The sequence below is a fragment of the Eulemur rufifrons genome, chromosome 17 (assembly GCF_041146395.1).
Source record: "Eulemur rufifrons isolate Redbay chromosome 17, OSU_ERuf_1, whole genome shotgun sequence".
NCBI classification, from domain to species: Eukaryota; Metazoa; Chordata; class Mammalia; order Primates; family Lemuridae; genus Eulemur; species Eulemur rufifrons.
The window spans coordinates 88,639,520-88,667,084 of NC_090999.1; the positions used below are offsets into that span (position 1 = coordinate 88,639,520).

The 27,565-nt window shown below is 33.0% G+C and overlaps 1 protein-coding gene across 16 annotated transcripts in view; it reads left to right on the forward strand.

Annotated features, from left to right (window-relative positions):
* The window catches only part of CSNK1G3 (casein kinase 1 gamma 3), a 100,913-nt gene that overhangs the window by 61,139 nt on the left and 12,209 nt on the right, over positions 1 to 27,565 (forward strand). For 8 of the 16 annotated variants that reach the window (XM_069492602.1, XM_069492609.1, XM_069492592.1 and 5 more), the window contains 5 exons: positions 9,462 to 9,547; positions 9,671 to 9,755; positions 11,660 to 11,805; positions 12,805 to 12,900; positions 27,027 to 27,133. In XM_069492602.1, coding sequence (XP_069348703.1) covers positions 9,462 to 9,547; positions 9,671 to 9,755; positions 11,660 to 11,805; positions 12,805 to 12,900; positions 27,027 to 27,133 — 520 coding nt within the window. Of the gene's footprint in view, positions 1 to 9,461; positions 9,548 to 9,670; positions 9,756 to 11,656; positions 11,806 to 12,804; positions 12,901 to 17,108; positions 17,205 to 27,026; positions 27,134 to 27,565 lie in introns of all 16 variants that reach the window. The other 8 variants (XM_069492607.1, XM_069492594.1, XM_069492600.1 and 5 more) reach the window with 3 other exon arrangements.

Sequence of the window (27,565 nt, forward strand, 5' to 3'; positions counted from 1 at the left end):
TACCGTATTCTTTCCCATTGAATTACTTTTGTTTGTTTCTTAAAAAAATCAGTTGTAGATTGATTTTATTTCCCATGGTTAGTGTTCTTATTAAAGGAAGGATAAACTTAATTTTTTGCTTTTAGATTCTATTCCTGACATCTCACTCACGAGGGATAAACAGAAATGTAAACCAATCAGTATATATCCATCATCATTGCTCAAAAGTACCTTAAAATATACAGTCACAGATCCGGACAGGACCTTAGAAGTCATGTAATCCAACTTCCAGTTCCTAATGTTAGGTTCTCTAACCATTCTTCCCAGCCTGACCTCCTATATGCTGCATGTTCGTGCTCTGCCTCTCAGTCAGAACTAAGTGGCACTTGGCATCCTTCCTAACAGCCTGCCTGGTAGTAGACTCATGATTTTTTTTTTCTTTTTAGATATCTGAAATGCCTGAAAAATATAAATTTGCCCTTAAAAAAGAAAAGCTTCAAACATCTAAAATTGTAAAACACAAGTTTTATTCAGATAATATTTTCAGGGAGTACTTTTTAATAGCAAACTTTCCTGGTAGATTTAAAATACGATTGGGTAGATATACAACGTTCAGGATCCTGCCTTCAGTTAAAACCAGACATGGCTGTATTTACATGTACAGTGTCTGTGAGAAATTTTCATTTCGTGGGAGTTGTTAATAGACTATTTTATAACAACTAACAAAGGTTCACTACTAATTTATTGTGAAACATGAAGTCACAACTTCCTTAGGGCCTAATGTTCTTTATCGAAACAATGGTAACTGTAACAAGCGTTCTATTTGTAGAAATGGCAAAGTGAGTCTGACATGTTTGTCTTTGTTGGGAAAAGTCTTAAGAGCTTGGGAAATGGCATTTAACAACTGCAATAATCTCTTTTTACTCCTCTTTCAGGAAGAAAACAAAAAAGTATTTCTTTGGCAAGTACTGCAAACGGCAAATGCTTTAATGTTTACTTTCATCCATTTATAAAAGCCCTACTTCTCAGTATTCATGTAAAACTTGGGAGTCAATGAGTAATATTAACAGAGAAAAAATTTTTTGGCAGATTATGTGAATTCCTGTTTTAAAAAAGCATAAGCTAAAGTAATATGAATTTGGGTGCCGAAGAGTTATTCTGTAAGCTTGTGATGCCTGTGAACATGGAATATTTAGTGGCATTTTAAGTTAAGAGTACTTGGCTTTGTGAGGAGTCAGGAAGAGATGAAGAAAGAGGAACAGAGACAATGTGACTTTTTAATGTGATTTTAATTTGTACATATCTCATTTCTGTCCTTGGTTTTCTTGGATTTTGGTGATTATTTTTAAAGCCTTATTCATTCTTCCATCCATCTATTCATTCATTCATTCTTGTGCATTCAAGGGCTTCTTGCTTACGTAAACTTTTCAAAATAGAGAGTTTGATCAGAAGAATATTGTATGGGTTTATAAGTATTTTTCCTTTTTGTAGACTGACACTGTATCAGATTTTAAAAGGAAAAAGATGTTTCTAATATGGGAGAATAGTGTAAAATGACACTGTAAGAATTTGCATCTTTATTGTTGCAGTATGTGTTGATCTTAACTAGGTAATTTATGTTCAGAAAGCAGATGTAATGATTCACTGTTGTACCTTTCTCGTATCTGCTTAACTGCCCAGGATAAAATCTCGATAAAGCTGTGCGTGACAGATATAGATATCCATGGTCTATTTGAATGAAAGCTTTCTTTAGTATTGTTATGTTGAATTGTTATTTTTGGGTCTGATCTGATCAAGTGTCTGCTTTTTAATATTTTTTTTAAGACTTTTGTCAACTGCTTTGAACCTTATTTTATAATCTTCCTTTGTATCACTTTGTCCCCCTCTTTATATCTTCTCTTACTGTAGTTATTTAAGATTAAGTGCTATATATTTTTGTTTGGTGAGTAGTCTTGATATAAAAATCAATTTCTTTTGTTTTTTAAATTATTATTTATTATTCAAGAATAAAAAGACTAGGATTTGAGGCATAAATTGGGAGTTGGTTGATTTAATAAAAATCTGTGTTCCAAATAAGAGTGATATTTCAAGCTTCTAAGTGGTAGGTAAGTTCTCTGAATAGGAGAAAAGGAATCACAGAATCGCATTATGGTGTTTCAAAAATGCCTTCTTTCTGTTCTATCATTCTGTGATGTGATTTATATAATTTAATGTCTAGGTTAATTGTCCAAATTCCTGAGGCCTGCTCTTTAAGCTACCCAAACAACTTTTTAAAGTTTAAAAACATGTCTTTAGGCTGGGTGCGGTGACTCAACGCCTGTAATCCTAGCATTCTGGAGGCCGAGGCGGGTGGATCGTTTGAGCTCAGGAGTTCGAGACCAGCCCGAGCAAGAGCGAGACCCCGTCTCTACTAAAAATAGAAAGAAATGATATGGACAACTAAAAATATATATAGAAAAAATTAGCCAGGCATGGTGGCGCATGCCTGTAGTCCCAGCTACTCGGGTGGCTGAGGCAGAAGGATCGCTTGAGCCCAGGATTTTGAGGTTACTGTGAGCTAGGCTGACGCCATGGCACTCTAGCCTGGGCAAGAGAGTGAGACTCTGTCTCAAAAAAAAAAAAAAAAAAAGAAAGAAAGAAGTTTAAAAAAAAAATGTCTTTACCATACAATGAGCATAATTGGTTTTTTTCCTGATGTTTCACAGCAAATATTTTTTGTATAATTACTGTTATGTAGTGGTAGTCTCATGATCAGTTGGAGAGTGTTAGGATGCATAGTTTTATCTAAATAAGTTTAGAGAAAATGCTATCTGTATTTTTTAATAGATTCTTTTTGTGTGTGTGGTTCTTTTGGCCTTCAGCTGAATTTTCTCATTTTGATATTGCATGTAGTATACCTACATACTGTAACGTATACCTACTGCTGGTAGCACTTTGAGTTTCTCGTCTTTTGATTTGCTACTTTTAACCTGATAGCCAAACTTACTACAATTATGACTAAATTAAGAGTACTAGATTTCGAGAGAACTTCTCTAGGAATTAAGTGAATGTATGTGGTTCCGTTGCTCAGAAAACTCTTTTTTCTTAATTTCTAGGTTTTCTTGACATTGCTAGATTAGGTATTTGGAGTAGTGAGTAGTGAGTTGTTGCTGCATATTGTCTGGCATAATTGTATTTTTTCTTTTCCTTTAGATTTTTGTTCTCATTTTTTAAAAACCCACCTTTATTCTGTAATTTTGAAAAATATGAGCTAAATGAATTTTGAGGACGATGTATTTTTGTTTTTGGGGGGTGCTAAGGAAAGTAACTTTTAATATCTTAGAAGGAAGTATTAAGTAAAACATTCACTTGCTTATAGTAGATAATTTTTATTTTTTGTTTATAAGAAATGATTTAAACTTTCTTCAGGGAGAATCTTTGTTGTCTGAGCTCTCTTTTCGTATTTGTATTCAGTTTAACTCACATGCCTTTTGACCTCATTGTTTTTCATTTTGAAAAACAGAAATAGAAAATACAGTAATAAGTTTAATTTTGCAAATGTATACATGTATAGTAGAAAGTTTCCTGTTTCCCTATGAGGCACTGATGTATTTTTTTACATTGATAAATTTGAGTTAATGAAAAATGAAATATTTTTCTGTTTAAAATTGAATTGAAATTTCAATCGAAATGGAAATAGTGCTAGACAGAGAAAAAAGTTGAGATATGAGAGTAGGATTCTTAAATAGAAAAGCATTGCAGAAGGTTTGCAATAAACATTTGGTTAATTGATATGTTTGCCTTGCTTTCTAAAATGAAAACAGTGTAAGACAGGTGGGCTGAAAAGCTGTCCCTCACTTATTCGGTACATAGTTTTGTGGTAGTCACTCAACCTCCGTCAGCTTTACATACCTTATGTGGGATTACTAATGTCTACTTTCAGTGGTAGTTGTAATTTTAAAAGAGTATGTGTATGAAGCATAGACACATAGTAGGCTCTTAATATGTGTCGGTTTTGTTTACTTCATGTGATACCTATATTCCTGAAGAGCAAAATTTTAATTGACTCTTTATATGACTTTTAAGTTGGTTCAAAGAAGCTATTTTAAAAGAATCCTTCTTAGTGATACCTATTGTAAAGCAGATTGTCACTTTCTAGTCTCTTTAGGTGCTTACTTCCAGAGTTCCTATAATGATTCTTGGCTTTGTGGAAAAACGTCCATTTTCAAACAGGCCTTTGTAGTTAAGTGCTTTACAAAATGTGATCTGGGTTTAATAAAGCCAGATTACTGTTGGGAGATTTTTTTTCATGTAAAAGAACTGCTAACGACCTGAGGGTGGGGTGTTCCTTAGTTACTGTGTTTCAAAGAGAAAGCCTTCCTATGATTTCTATTACTTAATACGTGGTGAAATTTATTTCCAGATATGTCAGTTGGGAAAAGAACACAAAGGAAGTAATTATGAGGGTACAGAGCATTTCAGACTGAGTTTCAGTAGTAGGTTTATTTTACTAGCTTGTATTTATGGCTTGAATTTTTAAGTGCCTTGTAGGCTGTGAGACTAATACAGTTCTCTGATAGAACCACATAGGTGAGATCACTTTATGATCACAGCTTGTTGGCACTGTGATAACTAAAGCACGCCTTGGATAGAACTCAAAGAGGAATTGCCTTTTATACTGAGAGCCTCTCCGTATCAAAGAATTTTACTGTAGGGATCAGTATACTTTTATATATACTATGAAAGACTATACTAGTCTTTTAAACTGTATGCTATAATATATGTCTTGCATATATGTTGATAAATGTATCCCTACATATTTTTTCTCTTTTTGATGCTTTTGTAAAGACACTGGTTTTTAAATTCAATTTCCAATTGTTCATTGCTAGTATAGAAATATAGTTGATTTCATATACTGACCTTGTATCCTGTAACTTGGCTAAAACTCACTACTTCTAGTAGAGTTTTTGTAGATTACATATACAGTCATGTTGTCTGCAAAGAAAAATAGTTGTATTTTTTTCCTTTAAAATCTAAATACCTTTTAATTTTGTTTTCCTTGCTTTTTTGTACTAGTAAGAACCTCCAGTATAATACTTAATAGAGAGGGCAAGAGTGGACATCTTTGTTTTCTTCCTCATCTTAGGAATGTCTTTTACCATTTAGAAATTGTTAGTTGTACATTTTTTATAGCTGTTCTTTGTCTGAATGAAGCAGTTTCCTTCTGTTCCTAGTTTTCTGAGAGGTTTTTTCTTTCCTTTATTATGAATGTATGTTGGGTTTTGTCAGGTGCTTTTTCTATATCTGAGATGATCATACAATTTATATCTTATTCTATTAATGTGGTGAATTACATTGGTTGATTTTTGAAAGTTAAATCAAACTTACATTCCCAGGATGAAACTTACTTAGTCATGATGCATTATCTTTTTAAGGATTTTGTGTCTATTTATGAGGAATATTTCCTATAGTATCCTTTTCTTGTAATGCCTTTGTCTGTTTTTGGTAACATGGTAATGCAGTAAGTTGGGAACTCTTCTAATTCTGAGTTTGTGTAGAACTGATATTATTCCTAACTGTTTAAGAGAAGTCATCAGTGATCCCACCTGGCCCTTGGATTATATACTGGGAGGGTTTTAAATTATAAATTAAATTTCTTTAATTGATATGGAGCTATTCACATTTTTTTTCTTCAGGTAATTTTGGTAATCAATAGCTTTCAAGGTATTTGTCCCATTCATCTAAGTTGTTGAATTTGTTGTATAATGTTGGTTCGTGATATTCTTTTATTGTTTGTAGGATCTGTTCTGATACTCCCTTTGTGGCTCTTATTGGTAATTTGTATTTCTTTCTTTTAGCCTAGTCAGAGTATTAATGACTTTATTGAACTTTTCAAATAAATGGCTTTTGTTTTCAGTGGTTTTCTCTATTCATTGTCTGTTGGTCATAGTCTGGTCATTGACGCTTATTATTTTCTTCTTCTACTTATTTTGGGTGGTATAGATAAGAAGACAGACACAGATAAATTGGTCAAAATACAGAATCCAGAAATAAACTCATACGTAGATAGTCAATTGATTTTTGAGAATGTTACAAAAGCAATGCAAGGGGAAAGGATAGTCTTGCCAAGAAACTGTGTGAGAATAACTAGATATCAATATTTAAAAAATGAATCTAAACCCTTACCCTATACCCAAAAGCAAAAAACAAACAACAGCAAAAAACATACAACAGAAAACTTCAAAATGAATAATAGAGTTAAATGTAAAAACCAAAAACTGTAAAATTTCCAGAAGAAAAAAATAAGAGAATCTCTATGATTGTGAGGTTAGTCAGAGATTTCTTAGATTGGACATAAAAAAGCATAAATAATGAGGAAAGAAACCCTGATAAATTGGACTTCATCAAAATGTTAAATTTCTGTTCTTTTAAAGATTCTCTTAAGAGAAAAAAAGCAAGCTATAGTTTTAGAGGGAGAAAGTATTTGCAAAAACTTATATCTGAAAATGACTTGTATTCAGAATATACATGGAACTCATATCTTTTTAATAAGACAAATAACCCAATTTCAGAAATGGGCAAAATATTTGAATAAATGCTTCACAAAAATATGTATGTGAAATAAAACATGAAATGAAGTTCACCAACAGTAGTCACCAGTGATATGCAAATTAAATCATAGTATGATAAGAATTTAAAGTCACTAAAACTAAAAAGACTTACCATACTAAATGTTGGACAGGCTCTGAAGCAATTGGATCTCTCATACATTGCTGTTGGAATGGCACAGCCCCACTGGAAAACAGTTTAGAAGTTTCCTATCAAGTTAAGCCTACACTTACCATATGATGTAGCGGTCCCTCTCCTAGATATTTACCCAAGAGAAGTGAAAACCTTATGGAAAGATGCCCAAATGTCCATCAGTAGGTAAATAGACAAATACATTATGCTGTACTACTCAGCAATAAAAAGTAATGAACTACTTACTGATGCACACAACAACATGAATGAATCTGGAAAACTCAGTGTAAGAATTCAGACATGAATCTATACTTTATGATTCCATTCTTGTGAAACTCTATTAAAAAACCTAATCTGTGGTGATGAAAACAGTTAAATGGTTACCTGAGGCTGGAGATTGTGTGGGTGAGGGAATAATAGGCAAGAGACATAAGGGAACCTTTTCGAGTATTATAGAAATGCTTCTTGGCTGGGTGCAGTGGCTCATGCCTATGATCCTAGCACTCTGGGAGGCCAAGGCGGGAGGATTGCTTGAGGTCAGGAGTTTGAGACCAGCTTGAGCAAGAGTGACACCTCCTCTACTAAAAGTAGAAAAAGTTAGCCAGTTGTGATGGTGCGTGTCTGGTCCCAGCTACTGTGGAGGCTGAGGAAGGAGCATCACTTGAGCCCAGGAGTTTGAGGTTGCTGTGAGCTAGACTGATGCCACGACACTCTAGTCTGGGGAACAGAGTGAGTCTTTGTCTCAAAAAAAAATTAAAAAAAAAAAAGCTTCTTATTTGTGGGATTAGCTTTGCGATTGTGTGTGTTGTGAAAACTTATCAAACTGTCCCCTTATTGTGGGTATATTTTAATATATGTAAATTATGAATTATGCTTCTTATGTTGTTAATTATACTTCAGTGAAGTTTCTTTTTCAGTGGTTATTAAATCTGGCTGTACCTCAGAATCATCTGCTAAGCTTTTAAAATGTACATTCCTGTGTCCCACTTCATACCCAAGGAATCAATTACTAGCAGTAGGCCTGCTTATCTGAGTTTTTATAAAGTTTTAGAGGTGATTTGGATTCTCAGCTGCAGTTTAGAAGTATTTTTCTCTTTGCATGGCTTTTCATTCTTAAGACTCTCAGAACCTAATGAAGTGAAATTTTTGTTGTGAAAGTCATTACTAGTTTTATTCATGTTATTCATATCCCCACTTTCATTAGTGAATTTAAAATGAACTTTTAAGTCTACTTTACTTATTTTAGAAAATTTAGCTATTTTTAATAGCATATCTTTATATTTTTATTACAAAAGTATAAGAAAGAAAAGAAAAATTCTCCATTTTACTACATTTTATGTGAAATGTGAATTTTGAGTTGAAGTCCCTTCTCTAGTTCTTTCATCTCATAGCCCTAATTGCTATCAATTTTGATGCATATTCTTCTAGATATTTTCCCTATGCTTACAGAAAAGGGGCATATACTTAATATTATATATTTTGAAATATTCATTTCTTTCTTTCTTAAATTTTTAAATTTTTTGTAAAGACTGGGGTCTCTCTATGTTGCCCAGGTTGGTCTTGAACTCCTGGCCTCAAGCAGTCCTCCCTCAGCCTTCCAGAGTGTTGGGATACAGACGAGAGCCACTGCACCCAGCCCCATTTATTTATTTCAGTAGTATGTGTGTTGAGTGCCCTCTCCATGCCAGTCATCACACTGGCAGAAGAGACATCTGCTCTTCTGCAACTAGCAGTCTGGTGGAAGGATAGTGATTAAATAATAATCACACAAACATATATTTGTAAACTATAGCAAGTGTTATAGAAGTATAGAATGTTTTGACAATACACATAGTAAAAATTAAAACCTTTTCTTACCCTTTTACCCTAGCTCAGATACATACATTGAAGTTTGCTTTTCCGAAAGCATTTAGTACTGCATCGATAGTGTGATGATTGTTCATTTGGATAAAATATTTTGGACACAAATATCCTCTCAGTAAAGTATTATTTTTCTTTCATTGTTAGCATTTTTGTATTATTTTAAAACATCAAGAAATTTTAACTATTTAACTTCAGTGTCAAAAATTTAAATATCATTGTCAGCAAATATTTATATAATGTCTCCCTGAGCCTTGGTCTGTGATTGTCATGCAGTTATGTGCTATACAACATTTTGTTACTAAGTTAACAACTTGAAAATGACAATTTGTCCTAGTGGCATTTTTTGGTGATAGTGGAGGGATTATTAATGTTGGTATATGTTGAACACAAGTGTTTCTTAAAATATATTATACAAAATACTAATTGTGTTTAATGTCCGTGGAGAATATGTGTGATGAAAGTTTTGTGCTCATATAAGTTTACGAAATGCAGTGTTAAATAAAGTTAAACATTTTTAACTCTATACTTCTCAGAGCCTTTAATATGTTATGTTCTGAATCTTTAAGTCAGAGCTGTAGTACACAGTGACTCTATTTGCCCATGGAATCCTGTTTCCCTCGGCCTTTATTTCCATGAATACAGATATAAACAGATAAATAAATCTCTAATAGCATCTAAAAAATCATAATGGCATATTTTTAAGATGCACACTAATTTTAATGTAAAAACATTATCATTTAACTAGACGTGATTTTGTCATCTATAGCCACTAGATCTGTATTTTGTATTTATATATTGAACTTTTGGAAATTAGTTTATACATAATGAAAAAAATCAGTGCTCCATTCTTGCATCCTTAATTAGTAGAGAAAAGTGAAATTTATGTTCTTATATTTCAGAGCAAAGTAGAAGAGATGATTTAGAAGCTTTAGGTCATATGTTCATGTATTTTCTGAGAGGCAGTCTTCCTTGGCAAGGCTTAAAGGTAATTGTTTTTGTGTTTCCTTATTGAATTTCTTAAAATGTTAACATTTATTAAGGTCCTCTCTTCCAGCTAAATAATTCTAAAATTACCATATTCTCAGGATTCTTTTTGTGTGTGTTTTAGGCTGACACATTAAAAGAGAGATATCAGAAAATTGGAGATACAAAACGAGCTACACCAATAGAAGTGTTATGTGAAAATTTTCCAGGTAATGAATAATGCCAAATTGATTCATGTACTTAAATACAGAAAAGCTGAAGTGCTAATTTTCATTGCTTGAGTTTATAAACACTTTTTTTCATGCTTTAAAAAAATGACCTCAAAATGTGATTTAAAAGATGTCAGCATTTGATGCATAGCCCATAGGGGCAATCTGTATATTTTCTTGCAAAGTGGTATTAATGGAAGAAAATCCCATCTTTTAATAATATTGACCAATACTAGCTGAAGTAATATTTCCTTCAGTTACATACTTTTAATAAGTTAAAGTATTTGCAAAAGAATACCAGTTATAAAGTTATAGTGTACAATGTTAGTCATTTGGGTCTTAGTGTCAAGTTCAAAGGATGTGTATGAAGTATGATTTATAGTTTAGTTTTCAAATTACAATAAAATCTTACCTTTATAGTTTTAGGCTAATTTGATATTGGGGAGCTGTATGCATTTATGAAAATAATTTTGTTTTCAAGTAGATTTATGGCAACTCAAACAAACAAAATTTACTTCTGAGTTCTAAATCAATTAAGGAATAAAGATGTTATTGTCAATGTATTAAAATACCTGCTGTGATTTGTGCAGCAATGTTAAATGAAAAGGGAACTAAATTTGCAGATTTAAGACTGAGTTCCTGTCTCATTTCAATATTTACTGGTTGTCCTGTACATTGCTGGCATTATTGTTATAATAATAATATCAGTATAATCTAGGTAGCTCTTTCTCAAGGCTGCTTATATTACTCATTGACAGCAAACTTCAATTATATATTTTTTTCTTACTGTAACATCTAGAAGTAGAAGATTTTAAAAATATTGGTTGATAGTACTAGGAGTTAAAGTGTAGGCAGAGCTGGCTGTGATTAAAGAAGCCTATATAAAGGCAGGAAAAATGGGAGTGCCAAAGTAAATCAGCCAGGTGATTAGCTAGGAAGTGGATAGTGGGAAAGTCACCATGTGACGAAGGTCACTGGATACCACTTTTCTTGCCCATTGTGCTGGGCATAATACTTACTTACTGGCTGCCAGCAAATCAATTGGAAGAGAAAAGAGGCTAGGCGTAACCTGCCATCTCTTACTATAGTGATTGTCTGTGCTTTTACGGTGAAGCACTCTGTTTTATTAATTGCTCACCATTTTACCTGTTGGCTTTTATGTTTTTTTCTTCTTTTCTTTCTGGAAAATATGACCTTTAAAAAAAAATATCTCTCTCTCTCTCTCTCTCTCTCTCTAATACATTTGGGAATTATAGGGGTCTGTGGAGATTTGTCTATTACCAAATAATTGTTAATTATATGACTAGAAATTAAAAGAAGACTTACAGTGTGCTCCTGTGTTAATGTTTTTGAGATCTGTTTTAGCTTTATTTTGGTAGTGTAATTTGTTAGAATACCACTCATAGCCAAGGTTAAGAATTTGAATTCTCTATTCGTCAGTGTATGTCACCGGTTCTAAAGGAAATCCAGCAAGCTAGTGCAGATGCTTTTGTATAAGTCAATTTCCACCAGTATTTTAAATAAATTTTTAAACTCATGAACTGAGTGTGATGCTTTGTGATTAATCATGCATTATTCAGCTGCTAATTTCAACCTCTAATTTCTACCCAATGTTAAAAAATAATATTATAAAATAAAAATTTTAGCTTTTCCTAATGAAATGAAGCAAAAATAACTGGTTGTTAAACTAAACTTCTCACGTTTCTTTTTTTTCTATTTCCTTTCCTCTTTTCTTTTCCCCTTTTTTATTTTGTCTTAATTAAACTCAGAAAATTTTAAGTTGCAATAGGATTTTTTTACTTTTCCATGTTTTTATAATACAATGTAATTTTAGACATTTAAATAATTTTATTATTGAGTATAATAGAAGTATAGTCAAATAATTTTTATATTTTTTCTAGAAGAAATGGCAACATATCTTCGTTATGTAAGAAGGCTAGATTTTTTTGAAAAGCCAGACTATGACTACCTAAGAAAGCTTTTTACTGACTTGTTTGATCGAAAAGGATATATGTTTGATTATGAATATGACTGGATTGGTAAACAGTTGGTGAGTACTCTATGCCAGTAGTCCCCAACCTTTTTGGCACGAGGGACCATTTTCATGGAAAACAATTTTTCCATGGACTGGGGGGGGGGGTTAGGGGGGAGGATGGTTTCGGGATGGTTCAAGCGCATTACATTTATAGTGTACTTTATTTCTATTATTATTACTTTGTAATATATAATGAAATAATTACACAACTCAACCATAGGTTGGTGCCCCCTCCTCTATGCTATGTAATAAGACTATTTATCTTATTTTTAATAGTATTTATCTTCTTTCTAATAGTACAAATTCTTCAGTTTAAAAGAGTTGAGAACAAATAACTTTTTAAAAGGATTCATTTTATTATTTTGGGGGGGGGACATTTCGTCTGGTAGTGCCCATGTTAGTATTCTTTAAATTTTGTAAAAGTCTTACATTTGGATTCTCTGCTTTTTAGAGTGATGGGTTATTTTGAACTTTTCATCCTGATTTAGTTCTTAATGTCAGAGATACTCTTTTTGTATAATAGTCTCAGTACTTTAATACTTTAGTACTTTAATACCTTGATGAGAATTAAAAATTTTAGTAAGCCTCTTCTCTGAGTCAAATATTGAAAATAATTAATTTTATTATTTTTTAAACTATTTTAATTTTTTAAAAAATAATTTATTCTATTTATACATTACCTTTGGAAATGAGAGACATAACCAAATATATTTTTATTGTTTTGAAATGAAAAAGTAACCTAAAAATAATGACAGTATTAGAAGGTTTTTTATAAATATAAAATAAATACTTATAAAGTATGTAAGTATTTAAAAACATTTTAAAAAGTAGCTATGTTCTCTTTGCTTTACCTTGTTAGCTTTAACAACGTATTTTGAGAATATCTTTTCTTAAAGCCTTAATTTATGTAAGTGTCTTTTATTTTTTCCTTGATTTTTTAAGCAGCTAAATAAATGATTTTAAATAAGATTTCTGAAGTAGAATGTATCGATACCAATTTTTATTGTATTGTAGCCTACTCCAGTGGGTGCAGTTCAGCAAGATCCTGCTCTGTCATCAAACAGAGAAGCACATCAACACAGAGATAAAATGCAACAATCCAAAAACCAGGTTTGCTGCTCTTTTAGATATGAAATATCTTTCGGTATTGAAACATGTACTTTTTTCTTCAATAAATAAAACAAATTGAAGGATTAAAAATACATATATTTTTAATAAACTATTTCTCCTAATTTTACTATTTATTAGTTTAATAATAACATTAAAATGTTTAATCATAAATTCCTAATTAATGGTATAAATTCATATAAATTTTGAATAATATTTGATATTCTGTTAGTATGAAACTATTTGGATACCATATTGGAATGAATTGTAAGAGTACTTGATCTGGCCGGGTGCGATGGCTCACGCCTGTAATCCTAGCACTCTGGGAGGCCAAGGCGGGAGGATCGCTTGAGGTCAGGAGTTCGAGACCAGCCTGAGCAAGAGCAAGACCCCGTCTCTGCTAAACATAGAAAGAAATTATATGGACAGCTAAAAATATATATATAGAAAAATTAGCTGGGCATGGTGGCACATGCCTGTAGTCCCAGCTACTTGGGAGGCTGAGGCAGGAGGATTGCTTGAGCCCAGGAGTTTGAGGTTGCTATGAGCTAGGCTGACGCCACGGCACTCGAACCTGGGCAACAGAGCAAGACTCTGTCTCAAAAAAAAAAAAAAAAAGTACTTGATCTTACTATAGTCTAATTTAGTTCAATAAATTGTTTATTGAGTTTATGCTATTTACAAGCTACTATTCTACACACTATAGATATGTAGAAGTAAGGAAGACAGTATAACCTGTAAGAAATGGTTTTGTGACAAGTGGCTAAAATCAAGATTGTAGTTATGAGCTCACTCAGACTGTAGAGTCAGATGTACATGGATGTGGCTTGACTCTCAGCAAATTAATCTTCCAAAGCCTCAATTTCCTCATTTATAAAATGAAAATAATACATATTAATTCCTAGCATATAATAAGCTTTCAATCTCAACTCTTGTGACCGGTGTTGTTATTATCATGCTTATTACAATAAGTACACAAATAACTACATTTCAAAACAGAATAAGGTATATGAAATATCAATAAAGTGTCATAGAAGATCACATGTAGGGATCTATAAAGATTTTAAGGAGCATGTTCTCACTTATAAGTGGGAGCTCAGTAACGTGTACACATGGAAGCAAAGTGTGAAATGATAGACATTGGAGACTCAGAATGGCAGGAGGGCGGGAGAGGGGTGAGGGATAAAAAGTTACTTACTGGGTACAATGTACACTGTTCCGGTGATGGATATACTAAAAGTCCAAACTTCATCACTATGCAATGTATCCATGTAACAAAATTGCCCTTTGTACTCCTTGAATTTTTACCAATAAATTTCTACAATTGGAAAAAAAAAAAATCTAAGGAAAAGGTGGCTTTTGAGATAAACCTGAAGAATGAATGGAATTTTTAAAGAGAAATGAAGGAATAAGGCATTTTGGGGGTAGTGAAAAATAAAAAATATGAAACATAAGTTTAAAAATGTAGAGTTGGTTTAAGGAATTGCAATTTGCTTGGAGCAGAGAGTAGGTAGAGACGGATTAGATGGAGAGCAGAGAGTAAGTTTGAGAAGAGGCATGAAAGATCGATCGGTTGAGAGTGAATGGTTCATGTTTCCTGGGTAAGGAAATAGAAAGCTGTTGAAATTTTTGAGCAAAGTTTTCATTTCTTTTTTTTTTTTGTAAAAAGTTTTATTGAAGATGTTTTTCACTTAAAAATTTTGCTGTCACCCTGAGTTTAAAAAGTGTCTAGTAGTTTTCTGTTATAATCCTTTTTGAAGAAGGATAACATGTTCTTTTTTACTTTTATATTGTGCATTCTATCAGAGTACGGGCCAAGGCTAAAACAAGAAATGAAAATCAAAGGAAAGACCACCGCTTATTAAAAACCATAGTAAAATAAAATGCTGTACTTTAAGGGGTATTTAACAATATTATATTATGCTATAAAGTATAGCCAATTTAAAAGATTACTTTTAAAATTTTGACTTAGAAAAATTGGGACAATAAAGGGCCTTATATGTAAATTCATGTATAAATTAAAATTAGTTGATAGCTTGAGTACTCTGATAAGATGCTGTCTGTAAAAAGAAACGGCTCAGAAGTTGAGACTTGAGTTTGTGTTTTATAAACCAGAGTTAGTTTCTTGAATGTACTTGGAAGAAGATTAATAATTGGTATTCTCTGAAGTTCTTCATTTGAGCTGTTAGGTATTATAATAAGTGGAATTCTTCTTTTATTGTTGAATTAAATTATAAATTAAATATTTTAGACTTTTAATTTTATACATGTTTTGGACATGTCTTGCTAGCTATATTGTAAACTCACTGAGGGTGGGAACCATATTTTATTTGTGCAGTTGTTGCTGAATTAGGGAATCCTTTAGGATAGACCTATATCTTTAATTTGAGACCTGAATGTACCGATTCTCATCATGACAAGAAAGTTGGGTATCTAGAAAAAACTCTTCTTAAATATCTGTGTACCAGTAAACAGTTTAAGTTTTAGGAGAAACCCACAGTTCAAAATCCCAAAGAAAATAAAGGTTAATTCTTTCAAATGACTGAAACCTTTGTAATGGCTTCAGATAAATGGTAACCTAGGGTCAGTGGGTTGAAGCTTAGGGCATCATGAAATTCTATGTAAAATGATGGGTGTGTTTAATTGTTTAGTCTGAGGAGAGGGTACAAAGCTTTTGCTATATTCTTAGAGAGTTCCATGACTCCAAAATGTTGCCTATTGCCATAGATACTTTTCTCAATTTTAGCATTGTTTTCATTCTTTTATCTCGTCTAAATTTGATTTTATCTATTAATAATTTATTTCAATTTAAGCTATAAATCTGTTAAATTCTGGTTATGAATTTGGAGTGTTTCATGAAAAGACATTAGAGAATTATCATAATTGTTTTGACGACATACTTCGTGCCACAGAGTATGTCATTTTGGATTGTACAATTTAATTGAGAAAGCTTAGTGCAAGATCATAGATTCATATGTCTACTTCAATTTGACATCTCTCCCCTAGAAGGTGGGTCTGGCCACCAATCTGCTTAGGCTCCCTGTAGCCCAATGTGCTTGACACTTTGTGGCAAGATTTTCTTGATTTTGGTAGAAAAAGAAAGACAGAAAAGAGCACTGAAGGCTTTAGAATATGTGTAATTGTGGTGAGGAGCTAGGTAGTATTTATTATTGTAAGAACAGTAGGCTCTGAGTTGGAATTTCTTGTGTACTCCTTGCTAGCTCTGTGACCTTAGGGAAATGCTTGACATCTCAATATCTTCATCAGTAAAATGTGAGTTGATACTATCTATCTCAAAATGAAATAGCACATATAAAGTAGCTAATGCAGAACCAAACACATAATAAAACTTAAATGTTGTATTCTTCTCCCTTCTTTTGATTAGTACTGTTCACATTTTCTTGAAACATAGAAATTGACCTCTATTAAGAAACTACTCTTAATTCTACTAGTAGATTATGTTTGTGGTTATTGCCATGCAGATTTGCCAACAGATCTGAAAACATTAAGAATTTTTAGCCTATTTCATAGAAATGGGTTCCTTAATCTGAACCAGATAAAAAAGAGATCAAGGAAGCAAAGGGATTCACATGTGTAGGATTGTCACTTTTAAAAAAATTTGTTTGTTTGGTCTTATTCTCATAGTATTCTGTATAGTGCTTCTCCTTTTTCAAAGAACTTTTCTGTTTTCTCATGTTATCCTCACAATCAGAAATGGAACTAAGGCAAGAGAGAAAATTTTTCTAGGATCTCAAGCACAGTTATTTAAGAACGATCATTTTTATCTTCTTAAAAATATTTCCTTATCAGAAAACCAGTGGGGACCTGTACCATCAAAAAATACAGTGGATGGCCTTTTAGAGTGCTCATGACTTATTTGGAGTGCTTTCCTGGGCATGTCATTTTTATCTTTTTGATTCTTTGTTAACTTCATTTATAAAGTTAGAGGGTGAAATCTATGATTTCTAAAGTCCTTTTACTTCTAAAATTTTATGGTTCAATTTTATTTTTATTATTGATCGTTACACAATTTGGCAGTTTAAAATCTCTCCATATTCCACATGCAAAGATAACTATACCTATGATTCAGAATAGTAAGGATATTTTAAATTTCCTTTTATATGTTTGTTTTATATATTATAAGGATGAGATGTTTAACATATTGGGTTTCTCTTCTTCCATGCATGCCATATGCATTAAATAAATGGCAGTCGGCAGACCACAGGGCAGCTTGGGACTCCCAGCAGGCAAATCCCCACCATTTGAGAGCTCACCTTGCAGCAGACAGACATGGTGGCTCGGTACAGGTATTTTCTGATTTTTGCATGAGTGATTATTTCCCAAGTTTATACAACTAACCCTTTTTTGGAACTCATGGCATGATTACATATCCTAATGGAAAGTTTGTTGCTGAACTCTACCCATAATTCTATCCTTTGTTATTTAACTAAAAAAACAAAATTAACATGGTCTAGGAAGACCACCAAGATTTTGCTTTTCTTCATTTTTACAAGTATATGCAAGAATATTTAAGACATACTCAGACAGATTAGAAAAACTGTGTTACTTGAAATATGTGTTAAACTTGATTTTACAATAATAGCCTCAATCTTTTTTAATGCTTTAAGTCTGCAGTCCCCAAGCCCCAGGCCACGGACCTGTTGGTTAGGAACTGGGCTGTACAGCAGGAGGTAAACGGCAGGCAAGAGCAAGCGAAGCTTCATCTGTGAAGCTTCCTGTGTATTTACAGCTGCTCCCCATTGCTTGAATCACCGCTTGAGCTCCCCCGACCCCTGTCCGTGGAGAAATTGTCTTCCATGAAACCGGTCTCTGGTGCCAAAAAGGTTGGGGACCACTGCTTAAGTAATATGACATTTTTGTAATCTTTACCCTTTCATTGATTTTGCCTCCTTCAAACTTAAGCCAGTTAAATAGATATCTTTTTGTACAATCCTTAGTACTCAGAATGAACTTTCTAGTTAATTGGTCAAATAAACTTGACCCTAAATTTTATAATAGAATATTTTGTTTTCATACTTGTAGAAAATATCAGATGGAGAAAATAATTTTAATGACAAGTATTTATTAAATACTGCCTTCAATAAATTGGATATTTGCATAAATTTAAAGCAGTTGCTTATTTATGATTTGTCCCTTTTTTACACACTTAGAGACAGCTACGATATTCAACCCTCCTATGTCCCCTAAATTGTAGAAATAGGGAAAGATAAGTAAGTCTATTATGTCTTTTAAAATACTGGTGTAAGGTATTATAAAAGCTAACTTAAAATTTATTGCAATAACAAATGTTAATACATTTTAATTTAGAATCTTTTTTTTATAGTTTGATTTTTTTCTCTACATATTTTCACTCGAAAATTTTCCATTATGTTTTATCAGGTTTGCATTTTTCTTTATATATATTTAATCAAGTGATTTATACTCTGGATTTTATTCTTCCTTGATTTGAACTCTAAAAATTAATTCATAATTAAATCTTATGAGCTCTCATGTTTTTCTCACCATTAAATTTTAGAGGTAATTTAAATTATATAATCAAATATTTTTGTAGAATTTTGAAGTTTGTGGACTTTTCAGTAATATGTGATATAAATATTTAAATAGTTCTATGAGAGTCCAGAGTGAAGGACTCAAAGGCAAGGATGCCTGAATTATAATAATTTTTTGACCTCAATTCATATTATTGGAAAAAATTAACGGAGCAAATTATACTCAATTTGCATAACACAAACTGAATTGGGTTTGTATCTGTATATGTTTACATGTTTCTAAGTTTGTGTGTATGTATTATAGGAAGTGCTTTGCTCAGAGAAACCTGCAACAATTAAGGCATTATTAGAAAGCTTTCCTACCACTTCTGTACCACTGCCACAAATTTATTTTCTTAGCCCCTTCTTACTCTTATGTGATTCTCAAAGGTGGCTCATGGAATCTCTTTGCACTGTCAAGGGTAAATGAATTTGATTGTTGGGTTAATTACTCCAGTACTTCATGTTCTGTTGTTTCACGTGTTTTCACAGAGGTATTTAACCTTTGCTCATTTCTCATTTCTCTCTAAAACTTTTCTGCCTATGGAGACTACATCTAATTTCATTCTAATATTCAAGAAGTGATCAATTTGACTTACTAGAATTCTGGTACTACATAAAATAAACACATAGGTAAACAAAAAATATATATACTGTTTTCATGGACTTTATGAATGTATTTTATAATATTAACTGACCTGTTATGATGGATATTTAAAACATTTGATTTTCATGAAAAATTTACCATCAGCCTAAGTAGGATCATGCCTGAATCTTGTCCTGTTCCAAAATAAAGACTGAATTTATTTATAAATTATAGTCTATACATTTTCAAAATTATTACAAAATTATGGATTAAAACTAATGATAATATGAGGAAAGAAAAGTGCCTAAAATCTAAGCTAATGTGATTATTATAATTGAATACTGTATTTTATTTTGGACAAAGGCAGAGAGAGAACAATATGTTCTATGATTCTCATTGTCTGATAAAGGGAAGAGATAAGGAGAAAAAACTTTTTACTAATACAAAAGTATGAGAGGAATTTGCCTTAGGGTTCTTTGTGCAATGGCCATTAAACCACCTGTTGAACAAGTTTCAAGCATTGGCTTTGCAGGAGATGCAAAGATTTTATATGGCAATTAAAAAAATTATGCGCAAGTACCAAGGGCATATCATCAAATAGCTTCTCAGGAAAGAGATTTCCATGATAAATAGATAGCTATGTGCTAATGAAATGTGGTATAGATTTAGGATATTCAGAAACAGAATCAGCAGTTACCTAAAATGAGCCATTCTGGACCTATGCTTTCTTCCCTATTCTGTCACTGTACTCTTTTCCATGGAACTGACAATTGCTCTCAGTGCAGCATTCAAAAGCATTCCAGGCTGTTGAGAGCTGACATCCAAAATGAAATCTTTTTCAGTTTTTGACCTACAGGAAGATCTTCATATATTTGTTATTTCAGTTGTGCTTTTAATAGAAACTATTGGCAGAGTCTAAATTTGAACTCCATGCCTTTCCAGAATTATTATATAACAGACCAGACATACAAATTACCAAGTTGGTGACATTGTGGTTAAGTGCATAAGCTCTGGAGTCATAGTTGAGTTCAAATTCTGTGCCTGAGATTATTTATAAGTAAATTGAGGATATTAATAGTACCTCTACCTTACGGTTTTGTTGTGAAAATTTAATTTTAAAAAAGTATTTTGCATAGAAGTTGGGGCTTAGGAAGTGCTAAGTAAGTAGAATCTATTAATTTTGCAAATTAAGAAACTTGACTAGTATTTTTATCTGTCTCTGGGAAGTGAAGTATAGAAGTACAATAAAAAACCATTGCTAAATGGAATTTTCCTAATTTTATTCTGTCTCTTTAGGGAAATCATGTTAATTTACTAAGCAGAAGGATACAGCTATACATTTGATAAAATTTTCTCAGTCAAGAGACTAAGAATAATATTTAGCTATCCAAAGACTTTATTTGAATCTGTTTGTGGCCTATGTGCATTCTGGAAAACCTCTAGGGGAGTCAGCTGTGCCCCACTCTATTCCTCCTTAGAATCATTGTTAATAAATATGGTTGAGAAACTTAGACCTCCAGTTTCTTGGCTATTATCCAGCGAATATTTATATAAGTGTTTCCTAGGTGATAGGCATTGTTCTCGGTTCTTTGAATGAAAGAAAGAACACGGAGACATGGTGCCTGTGTCCATGGAGCTTTCAGTCAGTGGAGAAGGCTGACGAGCAGGCAGGGTTCCTGGTGGAGACATCACAAGGTGTAGAAGGTTATAGAGGAAAAGCACCTACCCTGGGTTAATTGGGTCAAGATTTCCTGGGAAAAGTGATATCTAAATGGAGACCAGAAGAATCAGTAGGAGTTAATCAGCAGAAGAAGATAGAGGGGTCAAGAGAGGAGTGTATACCAGGCAGAGAAGACAATGTGCGTAAGGTTATGGAGGAGAGAGAGTCACCTTGAGGAGATGGAGTCTTCAGTCAAGCTGGTGTTGTTGAGAAATAAGACCAAGAGGTAGGAGGAAGCAAATCATGAAGAATCCAACAGGTCTTGTTACTAAATTTGGACTTAATTCTGAGGATATTGGGTTAGCCATAAAGAGAATTAGGTAGGGGGCCAAACTGATCAGATTGTTGTTTTTTGAAGATGACTTTCATTGGAGACTAGCATTGAAGGGACTAAGTCAGGGACATAGCCATCAAGTCTGTAGCTGAAGAAGAATGATGGGTCGTGGAGATGAAGAGAAATTAAAAGATTTGAAAAATAATCCAAAGGTAGAGTTGAGTTGGGGATGGGAGCTGAGGAGAAAGGAAGAATTCAGTTATCCTGTTTTGATGTGTTTCTACTTGGCAAATGAAGAACACCAAAATTAGGGTTTAAAATGTACCACTGGCAGCAGATAGTGGTAATCTCTGTTTCCGTTGTACCTGTGCTTTTCACTGTAGCACAACTCCATTGAGCTCAATGCCAAGTGAGAATCTGATCCTACAAAGCTGAGAGGTGACTGTAAGTAGAGGGAAGAAGACAAATATTAAGGATGCTACCGAAAAACTATGTTACACGGTATATAGTATACCTCCCAATTGTTTGGAAATCTGTTATAGTTAGGGGCAGCCTTTGGTCTGAATCTAAGTAATTATGTGATTCTCAGCACCTGGGGAAGAAACGGGCAGAATCGCAAATGTTACAGACGTGTGCATCAAGGCATTGTTGAAGAAAATGAAAGAATAACGTTAATTGTTGTAATAAACATTCTGATGTTTTAGCTGATAAAGCATCAGAAGTACAAATACAGGTGATGATAATGCAAAAAGGGTTAGACAAATGTGTTTTGAGATGGTAATAAAACGTATATACATAGTTAAAAATCAGAGCAGTACTAGGTAACATGTCTCAGTGAGTTTTCAATTTTGCTAATTGTGAATGCTGACCTTTCTAAAATATTTCTAAAGTTAGTTTCAGTCTTCTCTCTCATATCTCTGAAATGACAGTTACAAGGATCAAAATCAAGTACCTATTCCAATCATAGTTTTCTGGGGTACTGAAATCTGCAAAAGAGAGGTGGAGTTACTTGCCTTTATTACTTAAACAGATTCCAGTTCATCTCCTTTAGTTTAGTTTAGGAAATTCCGTGTTTAGTTATTACCTGGTAAATCAGAATTATGAATTTATTTTGATATTCTTTTATAATAACATTAACATCTCCAAAGACTGGAATGCTCAGAGAAAATAATTCTCTAATTAATGCCTCTGTAAGTGACAGTTAAATTGAAAATTCATTTTGGTTTATCTTTGTTGAAAGTCAGTAAGAATGTCACTATGCTTTGGGGTCATCTTTTGGAATATCAAGAATATTAATTATAACTCTAGCTATAGTTTTTAGAATATATAAAAAAGTTGGTTTCATATAGTACATGTGTACCCCAGCACAGGTTTAGTAAACCCTTTGGAAATTACTCTTTTAACTATATCTCATTTATTAGTGTGTTTTATTATAGATGCCTTTTAGAACAAGCTGAGTATACAAATAAACTATATAATGTTTTAATATTTATTGGATAGATGGAGATTTGGGTGATATATTAAGCCTCTACCATGCATTTGGTAAACCATGCTTACAAGAAATCAAATAGAAATTAGGAAGATAGTAGTATAACTAATTTGTGTGAATTCATTATATTTGGAAAGTATATTAATTGGCTTTTAAACATCATTGACTATAAAGATACTATGTGTTATCTCTGTACTCTAAAGTCTGTGAGAATGATGTCTTTTGGAATTAGATTTGGCAGGCATCTGTGAAGTGAACCATTGTTTATCTCTCACACTTACCTATGAGCTATTTCCTCAAAAGCTCTCTTAAATTCTGACAGTAAAACTTTGCCTTTTTTTTTTTTTTAACTTAAAATAAGAACTGTGCTAACTTTTTTGTCAAATTTGGAATGTCAGAAGAAATTTCTTTAAGAACAACAACAAACCTGTAAAACATCTGAATTATTTTTTGAAATGTCAAACCTCAGAGGATCTGTCATTTTTTTTACACTTTTATTAAAGAAATCAGCCCGATGAACACTAATATTTCAGAGGCTTTTATCTTCTAGTTCAAGTTATAATTCTAGAAATGTCACCTAAATAGAATCATTCTTTATAATTTGGCTTATAAAAATAATTTATATATATTTGTTTGTTTGATTGATTCAGGCTTCTCAGAATATAATGACACATTATTTACAATATTATGTGTTTGTCTCTCCTTTGTAAAAAGACCACTAATTTTAAGTGAAAAGTTTTAATACCATGATACACTCTCAAGTCACTGGTGTTAAATAGGACAACTTTATAGGGGACAACAGCAGTATCTTCTCTTTACTCTGTCACCACACAGATTCTATTCTGACTTTGGGATACTGGCCTCTACTTAGAGTGCTAGAGAATCTGAGAAACCCTGAAAAAACAACTTCTTTCTGAAAGATGTTACTTCTTTCTGATCTAGTTCTGGTCAACCAGGCAAAATGGGATTTGAAACATTTCAATAAAATAAAGTTTACCAAAGTTAGATTTAAAAGTTCTTCATTTGTGAACTGAAATAAATCAGATTATATAATTATAATATATATAATATATAATGTCTCCAGGAACATGATTAGTGTTCCTGGAAAAGCTATAGTTAGTGTTGCTGGAATTTAGAATACCTGGGGTTTAAATTTTCAATTATGCTTTTTAAAATAAGGGAAGACATGTTAGAGGAGCTGCCTGTAAGTTGAAGTGAAGTCCCTCCAGCTATCTAGGGCCATTGAACAAAAGGGAGAAAAAGAAACCTGTTAAACAGTATGTTGAGGGAAGAACAGTGAAAATCATTCAGTTAACTGGTTTGATTATCTATTGTATACAAGGCACTCTGTTCATTAAATGTACTGAAGAATATATAAGATAAGAATACTCCTTTGTAGCTACTTTCCATTTTAGTGCAGAGGTTCTGACATTTTTGAAATTAAAGATAACCAAATTATGTTCAATAATTAGAACAAATTATTTTTAAATGTTTTCAGAAGAGGAAGAAATAAAGAGAAAAAATTGACAGCTCTATAGAATGACAGAAAGGGGGAAGCAAGTGCTCCAGAAACAGAGAGGCACACTTAGATTTAAGAGTATTCTTTTCCTTGGATTGCCTCTGAAGATGATCAAGGCAGTTTTATGTGTTTTCGGCTGTAGGCACAAATGCAGTATTCATTTTTAAGTACTTGTTCTACACAGGATACACGAAACTGAGTTTCCATAATTCCCAAATTAACTCAAATATGTTGGTTGGTTTCTAGTTACTTTTCTTGGAGTTGGGGAGAAGGGCCTTCTTAGAGTTGAGAGGAGGGTCCTGTTTCTCCACACTAGAATATCAGATCTACAGGAGCAGTCTGTCTTGTTTACTGTGGTATTCCAAGTACCTAGAACAGTGCCTGGCATGTTACAGATTCTCAGTAAAAACTTTTGAATTAATTACATTTTAGAAATGTAAGGTTCTATAAATAGTGCTTTTAAGTCTAATAGACAGCTGTCAACTCTAGTGCCCATGCCTTTGATATATGAACTTTTTTTTTTTTTTTAAATAGATTAGATAGTGGTTAAGGGGAGCATCAAAGATGAGTCTTAGATTTTTTATTCTAGAAGTCTGGGAATATGGTGGGGCTTTAAATGAAACAGGAACCATAGAAGGTAATAGATTTAAGAGGGAGTAGGATAACTTTAGTTTCAGAAATACAGAGATTGAGATGGCAAACTTGGTCCAGGAAAACTGAAGATATGGGTGAGTGGTTACATATGTAACCACCTTAACATAGAGGTGATACTTGAAGCCATGATTATAGATGAAACTATTAATAATGCAATAATGATGACCATTTATTGAGCTCTTGCTGTATGTCAGGCACTGTGCCTTATATATTGATATTTATGTATTAATTTGATTTCATCCTCATATCAACCTTGTTAAATAGATACTCCTCTTTCCCATTCCATAGTTGAGAGTACTGAGGTTTAGCAAGATAAAGTATCTTTCCCAGTGTCACGTAGATGATAAGGGGTAGAGCTAGGTTTTGAATCTAGACTCATCTTACTCCAGAGTCATCAGCTGGCGCCAAGTGATAAAGCTGCATAGGAAAATGAGGAACTGAGCAAAGTGCACTGAATACATTTTCTAGGAATCATTGGTAACCTTCAAGAAAACTCTTATTAGCGTTCTGATGTAGGGATAGAGATCAGATTGCAGGGAGTTAAGGAATAAATGAATGGAAAATTTTATAAAAGTGGAAGTGGTGAGTTATGTTTTTTTTCCCCAAGAAGTTTAGAAATAAGGGGAAAGGAAGAAATAGGACCATAAGGTGAATTTGCAGGGACAAGACAATTTGGGAATTTCATTATGATTTTTATCATGTTTTAGGATTTGATTCATGCATGCATGCGTTAATTTATTTCAACAAGTATTTATTGTGTGTCTGCTCTATGTCAAGTGTAGGGGGGAATGAGACAAGGTTCCTGTTGTCATGGAACTTAATTTTAATAGAGGCAGGGGGCAGAGGTGGTGTCAAGAAACAAATAAGAAAATAAATAAGAAAAATAGCAACTCTGATAAATACTATGCAAAGAATTAAAAACAGGTTATAACATGAAAGACTGTGTCTACATGGAAATTTATATTGTGTGATAGAAAAGGCCTGTTTTAGAGACGCTTTTTGAGAATGTGAAAGAAGACAGCCAATAAGTAGGAAGAGAATTCTAGGCAGTGACAGTAGAGAATGCCAAGTCTTTAAAGTGGAAAGAAACTTGGCATATTGGATGGAGGCTAGTGAGCTATAGGGAAAGTGGTATGAAATCAGAGGAGGGGCTGGGTGTGGTGGTTTATACCTGTAATCCTATCACTTTGGGAGGCCAAGGCAGGAGTTTCACTTGAGACCAGGAGTTTGAGACCAGTGTGGGCAACATAGCGGGACCTCATCTCTACGAAAAATAAAAAAATTAGCTGGACGTGGTGGCATGTGCCTGTAGTCCCAGCTACTTGGGAGACTGAGGCAGGAGGATTGCTTGAGCCCAGGAGTTGGCGGCTACAGCGAGCTATGATTGTGCTATTGCACTCAAGTATGGGTGACAGAGTGAAACTCTGTCCAAATAAAAAAGAAAAGAAAAAGAAATCAGAGATAAGCAGGGAGCATCATCACATCATGTGGGACTTTGTCAGTTGGTATAAGGAATATAGATTTTTTTATTCTAAGTGAAGTGGGAAACCAACAGTTGGAGAGTTTTAAGTAGGGAGTTATACATGATCTCATTTGTATCTTAAAAGGAACAGCCTGACTGCTGTGTGGACAGGACATTTTGTGGAAGGTGAGGACGAGTAAAAGCAGAAGACCAGTTAATAGGCTTTTATTCTTAAGAGATCATGGTGGCTTGGACTGGAGTCCTAGTAGTAATAGAGATGGTGAGAACTGATTAGATAGTGATATGTTTGGGGTAGGATTTAACAGGGACTGCAGATGGGTTCCATGTGGGGTTTAAGTTGAAGAGGAATCACAATGACTCCTGCGTCTGAACACCTGGGTGAATGAATGGTGTTGCCGTCTATTTAAATGGATAATTTGAGATGGAGATCTGAGTGTGATTAGAGATTGACGTGAAGGATCCATTGGAAGGAGTGATATTGAAGTTTTCAAGGAAAGTAATTTATGATGTAGCAAGGTGCCAAAGGACAAGGGTACACAAGAGGAAACTGATTGAGACATAAGTGTAGGTGTTAGCCTTAAAAATCAGAGGCAAAGAGACATAAGACAAATTTCAAGATGGAAAGGAAATGAGTTAAAAAGCACATATGACCCTTGATGTTTAATAAAATGCTAAAGCTATTACTATATTCAATTATGAACAGCTACCTACTAATTGTTTTGTATTCCTCATATTAACTTTCTAATTTAAATACTTTAACCTTAGTTATGTTCACCATTGTATAACCTATTACTTAGTGTGTATGTATATTTGTGTGTATACATATACAAATTTTTTTTTTTTTTTTTCCTGCAGGTTGTAAGTTCTACAAATGGAGAGTTAAATACAGATGATCCTACTGCAGGACGTTCAAATGCACCCATCACAGCCCCTACCGAAGTAGAAGTGATGGATGAAACCAAGTATGTATTTGTTTTGCTTGTTTTAGTAATCTTTTGTTCTTAAACTATGCATGTTTGAAATTTATAGTCATACAGTTATTTCAGGAAATTTTTTTCAGGGAATAGGTACATGTAATACAAGTTGTATGCTTAATTATTTTAATTACAAAGTTTAAAATTGTGCTATTCCAGTAAATACTTTAATAATACAAAGATAGTTATATAAGATCTGTGTTCAAATTCTTATGTAGAATTAAAAGCATATTTTTAGCTTTTGATTTTTAGGAGTGTTGATGCATGAAAGTTATTGCTGTACTATTGATGAACATTTTTCTTTAATCATAAGAATAATTATTAATTTTATAAAATGCTGCATGCTGTAATTGTTGAATTAGTTTTTAAAAATATACATTATAATAACACTGGAAAAATATAAGCATGAATAACAACGTG